General features: G+C 41.7%; 1 protein-coding gene across 1 annotated transcript; it reads right to left on the bottom strand.

The window, feature by feature from the left end:
* Positions 1 to 2,514: 2,514 nt before the first annotated feature.
* LOC137265042 (methyltransferase-like protein 27) lies at positions 2,515 to 8,143 on the bottom strand. The gene is made up of 5 exons (XM_067800366.1): positions 7,991 to 8,143; positions 7,399 to 7,527; positions 7,098 to 7,233; positions 6,880 to 6,972; positions 2,515 to 5,862 (listed from the first exon to the last, which is right to left on the bottom strand). The coding sequence occupies exons 1-5, from the start codon at positions 8,141 to 8,143 to the stop codon at positions 5,675 to 5,677; spliced, it is 699 nt and encodes a 232-aa protein (XP_067656467.1). The 3' UTR covers positions 2,515 to 5,674.
* Positions 8,144 to 15,187: the final 7,044 nt, after the last annotated feature.

Consider the following 15,187-nt stretch of genomic DNA (forward strand, 5'->3'; position numbering starts at 1 on the left):
GATATTAAGTACTAAATTAAATTAGGAAATATTAAGTCCTAAAATAAATCAGGCTGTGGCACTAGGACGTTTCCTTAGGCTACTATATAAATGCTTCACAGAAAAAAAGACTGTTCAGTATATTTCAGGTGAACATTATAAGTTGTTCACTGGTTCCTCGGGGGTCATGGGCTTATGTACCCTCGGGGTTTGCTTATGTTCCTCGAGTCCGCAGGGGGACCAGTGAACAACGTATTTATCTTACCGAACACCTGAATTTTAATTTTCAACTGTTTGAAGCACTTCTGTTGAATGCGAAGCGAATCGCCATTTTGCAGACGACACAGGGTAAACAGATTTCGAGTTATCTCTCTTCCATCGATTTTCAATCGCAAAACATCGGTAATTTCCGTGCTTCATGCGTGATTCAATGGTATTCGAGACAAAGAAGTACTACCATGAAGCACCAGAAGAGTTCGGAATTCCCAGCGGTGTACACTGAAAATAATACATCGCCTGTAAGTAAGTATACATCTGGGTACATTGAAAGTAATAGAATAGCGCTTAGCCAATCAGAAAGCGACATTCATGTGTGAGGTATGCTAAATAACTAGATTTAGCATTACTATGTTTATGACGGTTGCCACCTTAACCACTTTGCAAAAACCAGGTGTTCATACCGATTCATAAGCGCATGTTCTGTAGTCGTATCGCATGGTGACAGTCACTGCATTGTCTGGTTCGCACCCGATTTGTTTTCAAACATAATTATACAACCGTAATACGAATATGTGGACAGTATAGTCACAGCTATACACTCGACTCGTATACCAGAGATTTCATAAGAAAAGGTTTTGTCGCTTTTAGCTGTCAAGCCATTTGTACCTGTAAGAAGAAACATAGAATTGTTTAGCAGAGTTTTCTACCTTGAAATGTGATATTTTAGTGATTTTCTACATCACCTTTCTTGTGTTCAGTTTGCAGTGAAGGTATTTCATCGCCGCATTTAGTAACTGCAAAAGTGCTGACGCCATGTCAAGCACTACTCAGTCACTCTGTTTTGCCTCGTTTAAGAATGACCATTTGTAGCATACAACCTTTCATGCCCAAATTACATTGTAATAATTTATTCCGTTCTAATTGATTTGGATATGAATTTGATATGATATAGGATATTTCTATAGCGCACATATCACCACACTAGTGCATGCTCCAGGCGCTGGTATTTTTCCCTCGATCACTGGATATCAATCTCAACAGCGCATCGTATTTCAATCTCAACTCCCTAGGGAGTATACAACTCTTGCTGCCACTTGGCGCACCGAGTTTATTGAAGCTCTCTCATCCTAACGAGGTACCCATTGACAGCTGGGTGGACTGGGGCACATAGTAACAGTACTTAGTCCAAGTTCACTGCACCTTGCTGTAGCTGCAACTGGGTGTTTGCACGTATTCATGTGGTCACCATCTGGTCATATACCAACGGATTCGTGGGTTCTTTTAAGTGCACAGGGTAGTGTACTGTACACTAGGGGTTGTGACAACACTGAAAGAGTCTGGACACAAAGTTGACGCAAAGGCTTTTACACCCGGTCACAGGTGGGCTCGATCCCGACACCTCAACCTCGCTGGATCACTAATCTGGCGCCTTAGCCAGCTCGCCCACCATGCCCCATTTGAACCTATCGGATATATTTCTTTAAATACCTGCTACTGAATGGACAATATTTACACTTGAACACACCCTATTCCAAACACATTAGGACTAAACAAACTGTCCAAGTAGCAACGCATGCTAGAGATGGCGTTGGAGAATCTGATACCGCAAAAGCAGAGAAATATTTTCTTAGAAAATATACTGTTCATAAAATGTTTCAAGGGCATTTAGAATTTTGTGTAGTAATACAAAACAAACTATATGTATAGCAACTTCTTTATTTGTTAACCTTGCCCTTTCTTCATATCCATTAGCAGCCGGAAGAAGGGGCTACAACTAGCTCAGAAACGTTGTGGTAAACAAATAAAGGAGTTGTTATCCGTAAGATTTGTCGTGCGTTACATTGCAGATATTCTCAAAACTAATGTGTGAAGCATCTCATCTGCCGTATTTGGGCTCTCCTCTCCTGCCTACAGAAATCAGGTCACAGTCATCAATGGAGGTTTGACAGCTGATTGGTGACGTTTTGACAGGTTATCCAATGATAAGAATCACTATCAACTCTTCAGACAGTGTCACCTGGGCAGATTTTAATCAGGTGAAAAGTATCGAAGTTGATACTCATTCTAGCGACGCATATTGAATATGATGTCAGAAGAAACCCATGGTAATTTTGAAGACAGGCCTTCCATTTCCTCTAACTGTATTGCGTGTGTTCATGTAGTTCAGAGATGACACAGTTTTATCTGATTTATGCTGAATATGAAACATCACAATAAACATTGTCAAATTAACTGTTCGATTGTCATTCTAGTTGACGAATGAAAGCAAACAACGAGACGAAGCGACGAAGGTAAATGAATAGCAAAACAACGTCATGGCCAACAGCAGGTTTATTGTATATAATGACAATGTGGATTCTTTAACTGTCACCATGCTGGACAGACTACATGTGGAGGGGTGTACATGCCTGAAATATTTGTGGTAAGCAGCAGATAAACACAAACAACAGGGAATTAGACAACGAGTAGCTAACACAGTGGACTCTGTATAATCCGATATTCTTAATTATCCGACAATCTGTGAGTTCCGACATAGTTTTGATAAGTGGATGTACAGATGTCAGAGGTACAATGAAACTGTAAGACAGAGTGGGTGAATATGACACATTTATAACAAGCTGATTCCAAACTGATACTTATATCAACAGAAGAGTGAGTGAGTTTAGTTTTACGCCGCACTCAGCAACATTCCAGCTATATGGCGGCGGTCTGTAAATAATTGAGTCTGGACCAGGCAATCCAGTGATCAACAGAACGATCAAAGGGGAACCGATGACATGTATCAACCAAATCGGCGAGCCTGATCTTCCGAATCCGTTAGTCGCTTTTTATGGTAAGCATGGGTTGTTGATGGCCTATTCTACCCCGGACCTTAACGGGCAATGTCAGTAGAAGAATATATTGTTAAATCGTTATAAATGCTCATTTTACCCCCCACTGAGGTTAGTGTGAGGTTGTAATCGAGACCGTGTCCCCGTCAACAGGCATGAAGAAAATGCAAAGGGCGGTGAATATGTGACTTCAGTATCTCACGAAACTTCTTAGATGGGAAGCTGAGGTGACCTAGTGACCGTTTTAAGAAGTGGACATTAAGAAGGATTGTTTTCCTACCAAGACGAGTTTAGTAATTCCATCGAGAAGCTGAGATGCTTTTTCGGGCTGGCCAGATGACCACGAAGGGGTTAGTTTAAGGTGCACTGGCTTAAAACAACTAATTACTAGTATATTAAACATACGTTAACTTGCGTGACCAGGACATTCAGATATGAATCTCCTTTCCATTTACAATAGATTCTTGATCTCTTCTTTTTTCACTTATAAAAGGAACGAACTGGTCAAGAATGAAGACAATTTTCTGGATATACAACGTCTTGTCACTATCTATGTCGAAACGCCGCCTGTACAGTCGAAAAATTTGCATAAACCGTATATCCGTATAAACTGTCCTCATTTTTCATCTAGAATGCCAATGAAAGAACCCATAGGTCATACAATTTAACATACTGATGAGGAAAAGTGTAGTGAAAAATCTTAAGAAATCTTAATCAACCAGGATGTGTCTTCCATGCAGACACGCCAAGGAGAATCTTTCAAATACAACTATACAAGGCCCAAGAAAAAATCGCGATGTGTTTGTAATCACTATTAAGGAACTGCAGCCAATATAAAGAAACGTCATACTGGGTTTGTCTGGTGGGAGATGACTTGTCTTTCCCTTGTTAGGAAAGGTTAACTTGACTACAAACGACAAAGGTTAGGATCAAGCAACAACATTATTTCTGCAAAATTATTTGCGCTTGGCTGGTGTAATCAAAAATACTCGAGTAGATTATTCTCTTGACTTTTAGTTCAGTTTCTGGCAAAATTATAAGCGTGGCTGGTGTAATCAGTGATATTCGAGTGGGTTTTTCTCTTGACTTTTAGTTCAGTTTCTGGCAAAATTATAAGCGTGGCTGATGTAATCAATGATATTCGAGTGGGTTATTCTCTTGACTTTTAGTTCAGTTTCTGGCAAAATTATTAGCGTGGCTGGTGTAATCAATGATATTCGAGTGGGTTATTCTCTTGACTTTTAGTTCAGTTTCTGGCACAGTTACATAATAGCAGTGTGCGAAATAGTTTCCAAATTTTGTTAGCCAATCTGGCTAGCTGTGGCTGAAAGTTACTGGCACACAAAATAGTTCACTAGCCCGAAATTTTCATGTAGAAAAGCAAACGATTACAAAACTACACGAGAATATGACATTGTCGGCATGAAAACACAGGTTAGCTGCTAATATCTGCTAATATCAAGAACATTAATTTTCATCATGCCATACTCTTGCATGATTTAGAAGTGTAGTATTACTTAACACATCGGACAGTAAATAAAGTTTAAAAAAATGATGTAAGCAAAAAATGACCTCTTGAAAATTCACAAGTCAGTCGGACCAGTGACTTGAGATTTTTAGTAGTCACGAGCTGGCGGGCCAGTGGCAGTTTCGCACACAGCATAAAAGCAACCAAATGGAGTATTCATTATTCGTTACACTCCACCACTGAGTCTAACAAAACCTTATGGGAGGTCGCGTCAGGTAACCTTTGAGATTGACCAATCAGAACACAGCTTAGCAAATCGCGAAAGTGCAAATTCGCACATACCTTTGAACTTTTTATCTCGAAAATGCTCATACCCGAACGATTCCGAATGCTATTTAGCGTACGATCGCTTCCGGGTGATGCACAAGGCGTACGTACAACCATGACAACGGTGAGTAAACAGTCGCTGAAAATAGTGTTTTGGGCAATATTCAAGGATGTCATATTGAGGAAATATTAGCTAATGGTAACCATGTCAACAGAAACCCCAAAGCGTATATACTGCAGGTCAAATAATTGTGTTACATGCGGAGTTTTGTTTGTGGAGAGATCTGTGTCAGTACCCTGAATATTTAGAAAGTTCCTCCGATCCCTAAATAGTAGCCGTTGTCTGATTGGTTAAATCTATTTAACCGTCTGGCGTTTGATTGGACGGTCATTGGTCGCTCAAAGGTTACCTGACGCGACCTCCTATTAGGTTTTGTTAGACTCAGTGGTGGAGTGTAACGAAATGCACAGATACTAAGTTTACTTAGACTGACGCTACTGTCAACAGTGAGTAAACAGTCGCTGAAAATAGCGTGTTTTTCTTTGCAGTGTTCAAGGATGACAGCTTGCAGAGTCCCGCCAAACCATAAGCAGTAGCTGTTGTTTGACTGGTTACATCCGTTCAGCCGTCTCGCGTTTGATTGGGCGGTCATAAGTCGCTAAAGGGTAACCTGACGCGGCCTCATATTAAGGGAGTGTAACGAATATTACTGAAACAAAGTTTACTTAGACTGTTTATGACGTGGGTATTACTGAAAATATATTCTAACCCGGATCTTTTAAGGGTGTCATCGATATCCTTAACAGTTATAACCGGCTAGGTATTAAACAAACAGACAAAGGTTCTCTTCTATTTACATATACAAAATCTAAACATAACACCATTCATGCCAAATGCGTAGTTTGGCTTGACGTCACGTGACAACAGCTGCCATTTCCCAGCATCCTCCAGCTCATGCATCAGCTGTTCCAGTCTATCCTTGTATTCCTTGCACTCAGAGAGATATTTTTCCAGCATCACGATGCAGACGAAACCCCCTGAAAAATGTAACTGTCACTGGGTACAATGATAAGTATGACATATCCATCCACGATACTCTCCAGAGAATACTTTCCGATAACTCTCCACTATATACCTTGATGAAGCCACGGATCGATGATTATATTACCTCTCTTTGCTGGCTCCGTATTCTCACAGTAACTGAGCCGCCATCACAACCGAGCTTGCCAGTGTAAAAGATAGCTGCCGCAACTGCAGAGGTTTGTTCACAGTGCGACTCCGATTTTCGGGAAAATCATACAGACAAACTGACAGGTCCGACACTTTAAATAAAAATATGCAAACTTCTTCTACCTCTTTCAGAATACATCTGCAACAATTCTGCTGCCAAGTTTAATCGGTTAGATAATTTAAGAAGCGAAAGTGGTTGTGACTGGTACGTTCAACACCCGATCGGATAAAAAGCCAATCCGATAATAAACTTATCGGATGGAACCTTAGAAGCATCCAGGGTGTAGTGGAGAGTTATCGGGACGCATTCCCTGGAGATTATCAAGGACGGACAGATCAATCCTCTATAGATTCACTCCTGTCACTCATGGGGCGTTCGGGTAGTCAAATGGATGATTTTATCTATTTTATTGATGCTCATGATATTCCCAACTATCCAAGGAGAAAGAGGAACACCTTTTATGCACGGACGTCTTCATTGCAATAGACACGACATTTCGATTTAGATGTTAACACCGTCATCGAGAAAGTGATGACGTCATAAAGAGGTCGGCATCTAAACCGAAACGTCGCATCTACAATAAAGAAGTTGTCTATCCATAAAAAACTGTTCCAATGTTCCTCTTCAACCTACCAGTTTCTAAATGTCATCAATACCTTTCAGACATATCATCAGTTTGTGTCCAATGCCCCGATCCATGAACCATTCGTAACCTTACGACCTGTCGTAAAAACATTCTACAGCTTACCACAGACATACGAATGCCATAGCTGCTGCACCGGGAGCTATTCTGTAACATGTAATATGTGATGTAATATCTCACCTGGTTTCGTGAGTCGAATTAGTTCCTGCAACCCACAGCATGGAATGTGTCCTTCTGCCATTCCACCACTTATTACACAGCAGTCGTACGTGTCTGTAACGATAATTACTACACGTGCATTACTAGAAAAAAGAAACACCCTGACCATTTCATGTTTATTATAATTAATCTGAATCGGTTTTAGGAAGCGTGTTACTTGGATTCAACTAAGGTCGTACCGTCGTTTATTGGAAGGCGGTTGCCGTCCAGGAACTCACAATAGAAGTTGGTGTAGATGTTCTTCTTCCTGGCTTGTTCCAACATCCCTGCAGCTGGTTCTAGAGCATCCATGTGTTTGAAGCCTCGGTCGTGAAGCTGTAAAGTAGATGAACCTTTCCTGATGTAACCAGCAGTAGAGTTCAGTTGAGAATCTTTGAGAAAACTAGTGAACATTTAAACACCATTGACCCATCTTTTGTACACTAAGTGCCATTTTATGGGCGTACAAGCGAAATACATTTGTGTGCATTTAGGCGGTACCTGTTTGCCTACTAAGCCGGTTCCTGCGGCCACATCTAATACCTTCGTCTGGGGAATACTTCCACAGAAATATTCTGCCAAGGCGTTTGCAGCAATAAGAGGTCCCTTAAAATTTCTATAACACGAATCCTGAAACGTAGAGATAACTGGAGTAAGAAGAATGCCAAATGTCATTAGGGTTATAGTCATTTGTATAGCGTTAACACCCAGTCTTAATAAAGCTGCCAAAGAGCGCTGCTGAACTCCGCATGCAATGCTGAAAAAAATGATTTTTTAATCTGGATTTAAATACACTGAACGTTTCTACTGATCGAAAAGAGGGGTAATTTGTTTCACAATGTTGGGTCGACAAACTGAAAAGACCTTTCACCAAATGTCTTGGACCGGCTGACCACTGTCTGGCACATGTGTTGTTATGACCTCAGATGCTTGATATTCTTGAACAGGGTCTGAGAGGTAAACTGGTGCCGGATTGTGCAAGGCTTTGAACAATAGTACAAATATACTGTATATTTTGTACTAGATACATTGTCGAATGGGTAATCAGTGTTAAGACGTCATGTTTGAGGCATATAAATTATACGAATCATACCTGTTCATATTTGCCATCCACAGCCCATTTAGAGTAGAAATCAACCACTTCCTGTTTAGTGAGACCAGCACGAAACGGAAAAGCAGCGGACACTTTGGGTGTGTCTTCTGGGATACCGTTCCGTGTACATTTGTTAATATCTTTTTCTGCCATGTCTAAGAGTAAAACCAGAGTCATTGATCATTGTAAGAAACGAAATGAAAAGTTCCATTATGAATCATCCATCAATTATAAATGCACATGTACCAGTCACCAAGTAAAAACTAAGGTATGAAATTGGGTATGAAATGCTGACATCTTCATCACGCAAGTGAATCCATAATCATCATTTTCTATCTTCACTGATCCAGTAACTCTATGCTGCCCGTATCATCATCATCATCATCATCATCATCATCATCATCCATGCTTAAGTATTTCAGTTATTTCCTGTTTCTTCCAAGCACGTATCTTTCCCTCCTTCTATAATGATGTTTACGTGGGTAACCGTGAAAGTCCGGGCTAGAATACTGGCCTTTAGTAACCATGCTTGTCATAAGGGGCGACCAACGTGATCGGGTGGTCAGACTCGTTGACTTGGTTGATAAATGTCATCGGTTCCCAGTTGTGCAGATCGATGCTCATGTTGTTGATCACTGGATTGTGTGGACTGTTTTGTCCAGACTCGATTATTTACAAACCGCTTCCATCTAGCTGGAATACTGACAGTCTTCTGCGCTTAAAAACAAGCGAACCCCCAAATCGTTTTCGAAAGGCCGTTCAAAGTATTCCTTAAATACATGCTTACAGACGCGATCATTCTTATTTGCATTATTATCTGGTAGCAATTCGCCATCACATGCCCACGTCTTACAATTGCATTACGCACACAGTTCTAATGAATATGGACACGGATTGAACGCTTATATTCATGTGAACATACGTTTGATTCATAGCATGAATACATTCGAGAAACAGGTAGATCAAGATTACAATATTAACTTATTGGAGATGCATATATACATTGTTATGGCGACCACTTTTTGAGTGGAACATACAGTTATCATCTGGTGCCAAGATGCTTGAAATCTAAGTAGGTGTATCTCCAATCAGCAGCGATGTAACCTGATCATTTTCATCTTCTCATTGAAAAATTGGTACATATTAAATTCTGTATAACAAGCACTTCATTTGGCTTGAATAAATCATACTTCTTGCCGAACAACAACTCTTACCCTGGTTCAAATTCAAAACCTCGTTCACAAAATTATCATTGAAAACATTCCAGGTTACAACGCCTTTGCTCTGAGTATATACACATAACAGTATACTGTCTAGCGTAGACTATAATTTGTGGTAAGCTTTTACAACATTAAATATCAGAGGATTCATATCCTTTTCCAGATTTTCAGTGATTGTTACAGAGCATTATCAACATGCCATGAGTAGTTGTTTGAAGATAGTACTACACGTAGGCTTTATTGAGTGATGCTTCCAAGGGAAGAAGTGCACAGTGGTCCATGTATCTTTGAAGATATTCGGGGCGCATATCCTTACGGGTTTTCAGGTGTTTGTTTATTGAAACTTTCCATTTTATTACATCAGTATCAATGTCTAACTTTACATATTCATTGATCGAATTCTCTACAATGTCAACATGGCAAAATTCTTTTCTAAATACAAATACCAGCAACTGAGTTAAGGTCCCCATTGCTCTGATTACTATTGGGATTGTGGGGTAGCGCAATAACTATTGAGTTCGGGTTCGATTCCCGGCATGGGCACATTATGTAAAGTGTTTCTGGTGTCCCCCATTGTGCGTCCCCACTTGTAAGTAAATGTTAATGTGTGTCAGGTACGACTGTCTTAGCGCTAAGCGAGCTTCGAAAATCTAAGCCCAGGACCGTACATTCAAAGGACTGTTAAAGTATCATGCATGCCTTGATACTGTTATAGAACTATTACTTGCAGTACCTGTTTGTCATTGTGGTCGTAGTTATCCTGGGAAAACATCCTTTTACCGAGGAAAAACAGGGATCCTTGTGTAATTGCTAATGTTTTGTTTGTAGTATTATGGTTAACTGTATCTATGGTTTGGTTAGGTTCTTACATATCGCCGCATATTCCCGCTGTATGGCGGCACTCTATAAATAATCGAGTTAGGACCAGATAATCCAGTGATCAACAGCATGAGCATCGATCTTCACCATTGGGATTAGGTGACGTGTCAACCAAATTCGCGAGTATGACTTCACAATACTGTTGGTAGCCTTGTATGACATGCATGGTTTACTGAAGATGAATTCTAAAGCGGATCTTCACGTTGTCACATTGCAGTTTCAAAACTGTCGAAATGGTTCCTAAGGCCAATAGGGTCAAGTGGGCGGATCTGATCTCCCGATCGCCTCTTTCTAATGAAAACAACAGCTATGTGTTTGGTTGAAGTTGGTCTAGATGGTCGGGACTGATTTATGGACTAAAGCTTCTTTATTCTTCCCCACAAACGTAACATGGTATCGATGTCATAGTGTCAACTTTTACTTAATCTAATGATCCTGAAATATTATGTAGGAAAGACCAAAGAAGCGTAAAAACACAGAATATCTTAGACAAGTCTGAGTTTGTTAAGTTGAATATCGACTCACCTAAACAGCTTGGCCCCTCCACCAAAAAACCGTATTCTGTTTCCCTCAAAAGCAGGCAAACACAGAATGATGAATTGATTGGTTGAGATGTGCCGCCACGTCATAAATACGTAGATGTGTCACGTGACTGTAAGAGGACAATTACACTTCTAGAAACCTCGACTGATGCAACACTAAAACATCGATGTGGACATGCATCCCCAGATGTTGTTAATTATTGTATCGTTTCTTAATCTGAAACCAAAGAAATGAAGTGGCCCTGAATGTGAATGAGGAAATTTGCCATAAACAAACCTGATAATATTATTCATTGGTTTTCTTTTTTCGCCGTAGTCTTATTGTTGATTTTTGTATACTCTGACGTTAAACAATAGGTGTGTTACCTAGCAGCATAACAATATAGTACGGTATGTAAGTTGCACTAATTTGCTTGATTAAACATCATGCTTTCGATCTTTCCAAAATTAAAGCAGGAAGGCTCGTCAAAAACGTTGAGAAGTAAATACTGTTCATTCTACTGCTAGACACATATTAGATGATCCTGCGTACTAAACGTATATGTGACAAGAGAGGCGGTACAACGAATTGGGCGAGTACACTTGGCTGCTACAGGTAGCTTGACGATTATGCACGAACAATACATGCTAACGGTGACATGAAATCAACACCGCTTCTGATTAACACCCGTCTCGCTACTGTGTAACACCTGTCTCGCTACTGTTAAACAGATTTCGATATTTATCAGACAACCTGTCTCCTTCTTGTTTCAAGTGGATCGTTCTGTGGGGCGTTCCCAAGTATGCAAATTGCGGTCATTTGTCTGGTCGTGGATCATGTTATATGTGTTTACCAGTAAATTCAGCTCCTTTCAGTGGTTTATTGTTTTCAATGCCAGTTGGCCCACGATCCCGTACGTTAACATTCACACGTGAATACACACATCCGTATCAAAGAAATACTTCTCGTATACGAAACAACTTTAATACATATTTCCCAACATGAAATTAGAATCATGAGAGTATTTTAAATATCTTAAACCATTAATATTTCTGTTGTGATCTGGATTTCATTTTAAATCTTTTTATCGTTACATAACTGAAAAAGAACTCATTTAGAATCAGGACCTTCGTAATCATTCAGTTTGCATTCCTGGACGATTTTGACAGCTTCTAAAATAAGCAGTGCCTTCTGATATTTGATATTATTGAGATCATTTATTACAATTCTGCAGTAAATGATGGTTTAACAGTTAACGGAAGACTTTGTATAGGTTCTGCATGTCATTCTTGCGTAGCACAGTCAATTCATCTTTCCTTAAATATCTTTACAAATTACCTAACATGCCCTGTTCTCTTTTGACATGGCCAAAACCACAAAGGAACAACAGCTGCATAACATTTGAAGCTAGTTTATGGGTAAATATGTCAGCTAAAATTCGCTTAAATTCAAATTATGATTAAGGTCAGATTACACTAAAAGACGAAGGGTTAAGTTTCTAGCTATGAAAGGTTAAAGGTAAAAAACATAGCAGATATTTAATTCATTATTGCCCTCAATTCCTCACATATCCTGTAAACCGTCTTTTGATGATACTCGTCTTTCATTGGCTATTGACTTTGTGGGCGTGTCAGGTTATGTGCATAAATTAAACTTCATGGTACATGCAATACCACAGTACAGGGGTTCGCGTCAATGTTCTGATTGATTTTTTGTCATAACATCTAGACTTTTTATATGCTATGTTTAAATACATTTCAAATTTGAACGAAATCAGTGAAGGAAACTGTTTTCAGAAAATTCTACACACTACACTCATAACATAAGACACAAGTGGCCACACTCCCATTGTTAAAAAAGATCGAAAGCGGGACAGGGAGACTATTTTAACTTGGGGATCAGTCAAACTTCACGCGTTTCAAACAACAAAATGTGTGGAGATCGTCATACTTTTACCTTTCTGCTCATAACATTCAATTTGTCTACCTATACATCATATTTGAGCACTGACCCTCGCATTCCCACTACTCTCTGCTTTGACCCTCGATTCGCACTACTCTCTGCTTTGACCCTCGCATTTGCACTACTCTCTGCTTGGACCCTGTCATTCGCACTACTCTCTGCTTTCACCCTGTCATTCGCACTACTCTCTGCTTTGACTCTCGCATTCGCACCACTCTCTGCTTTGACCCTGTCATTCGCACTACTCTCTGCTTGGACCCTCGGTTCGCACTACTCTCTGCTTTGACCCTGTCATTGGCACTACTCTCTGCTTGGACCCTCCATTAGCACCACTCTCTGCTTTGACCCTGTCATTCGCACTACTCTCTGCTTTGACTCTCGCATTCGCACTACTCTCTGCTTGGACCCTGTCATTCGCACTACTCTCTGCTTTGGCCCTTGCATTTGCACTACTCTCTGCTTGGACCCAGTCATTCGCACCACTCGCTGCCTTGGCACTGTCATTCGCACTACTCTCTGCTTGGACCTTCGATTAGCACTACTGTCTGCTTGGACCCTGTCATTCGCACTACTGTCTGCTTGGACCCTGTTATTCGTACTACTCTCTGCTTTGACCCTCGCATTCGCACAACTCTCTGCTTTGATCCTGTCATTCGTTCTATTCTCTGCTTTGACCCTCGATTCGAACTACTCTCTGCTTTGACCCTGTCATTGGCACTACTCTCTGCTTTGACCCTGTCATTCGCACTACTGTCTGCTTGGACCCTGTCATTCGCACTACTCTCTGCTTTGGCCCTGTCATTCGCACTACTCTCTGGTTTGACCCTGTCATTCGCACTACTGTCTGCTTGGACCCTATCATTAGCACTACTCTCTGCTTTGACCCTCGATTCGCACTACTCTCTGCTTGGACCCTGTCATTCGCACTACTGTCTGCTTGGACCCTGTCATTGGCACTACTCTCTGGTTTGACCCTGTCATTCGCACTACTCTCTGCTTTGGCCCTCGATTCGCACTACTCTCTGCTTTGACCCTGTCATTTGCACTACTCTCTGCTTTGACCCTCGATTCGCACTACTCTCTGCTTTGACCCTGTCATTGGCACTACTCTCTGCTTTGACCCTGTCATTCGCACTACTGTCTGCTTTGACCCTGTCATTCGCACTACTGTCTGCTTGGACCCTGTCATTCGCACTACTCTCTGCTTTGACCCTCGATTCGCACTACTCTCTGCTTGGACCCTGTCATTCGCACTACTGTCTGCTTGGACCCTGTCATTGGCACTACTCTCTGGTTTGACCCTGTCATTCGCACTACTCTCTGCTTTGGCCCTCGATTCGCACTACTCTCTGCTTTGACCCTCGATTCGCACTACTCTCTGCTTGGACCCTGTCATTCGCACTACTCTCTGCTTGGACCCTGTCATTCGCACTATTCTCTGCTTGGATCCTGTCATTCGCACTACTCTCTGTTTTGGCCCTGTCATTCGCACTACTCTCTGCTTTGACCCTCGATTGGAACTACTCTCTGCTTGGACCCTGTCATTCGCACTACTCTCTGCTTGGACCCTGTCATTCGCACTACTCTCTGCTTTGGCCCTGTCATTCGCACTACTCTCTGGTTTGACCCTGTCATTCGCACTACTGTCTGCTTGGACCCTATCATTAGCACTACTCTCTGCTTTGACCCTCGATTCGCACTACTCTCTGCTTGGACCCTGTCATTCGCACTACTCTCTGCTTGGACCCTGTCATTGGCACTACTCTCTGGTTTGACCCTGTCATTCGCACTACTCTCTGCTTTGGCCCTCGATTCGCACTACTCTCTGCTTTGACCCTGTCATTTGCACTACTCTCTGCTTTGACCCTCGATTCGCACTACTCTCTGCTTTGATCCTGTCATTGGCACTACTCTCTGCTTTGACCCTGTCATTCGCACTACTGTCTGCTTGGACCCTGTCATTCGCACTACTCTCTGCTTTGGCCCTGTCATTCGCACTGCTCTCTGGTTTAACCCTGTCATTCGCACTACTGTCTGCTTGGACCCTATCATTAGCACTACTCTCTGCTTTGACCCTCGATTCGCACTACTCTCTGCTTGGACCCTGTCATTCGCACTACTGTCTGCTTGGACCCTGTCATTGGCACTACTCTCTGGTTTGACCCTGTCAGTCGCACTACTCTGTGCTTTGGCCCTCGATTCGCACTACTCTCTGCTTTGACACTGTCATTTGCACTACTCTCTGCTTTGACCCTCGATTCGCACTACTCTCTGCTTTGACCCTGTCATTGGCACTACTCTCTGGTTTGACCCTGTCATTCGCACTACTGTCTGCTTGGACCCTGTCATTCGCACTACTGTCTGCTTGGACCCTGTCATTCGCACTACTCTCTGCTTTGACCCTCGATTCGCACTACTCTCTGCTTGGACCCTGTCATTCGCACTACTGTCTGCTTGGACCCTGTCATTGGCACTAATCTCTGGTTTGACCCTGTCATTCGCACTACTCTCTGCTTTGGTCCTCGATTCGCACTACTCTCTGCTTTGACCCTCGATTCGCACTACTCTCTGCTTGGACCCTGTCATTCGCACTACTCTTTGCTTGGACATTGTC

Source organism: Haliotis asinina, chromosome 15, assembly GCF_037392515.1.
Source record: "Haliotis asinina isolate JCU_RB_2024 chromosome 15, JCU_Hal_asi_v2, whole genome shotgun sequence".
Taxonomy (NCBI): domain Eukaryota; kingdom Metazoa; phylum Mollusca; class Gastropoda; order Lepetellida; family Haliotidae; genus Haliotis; species Haliotis asinina.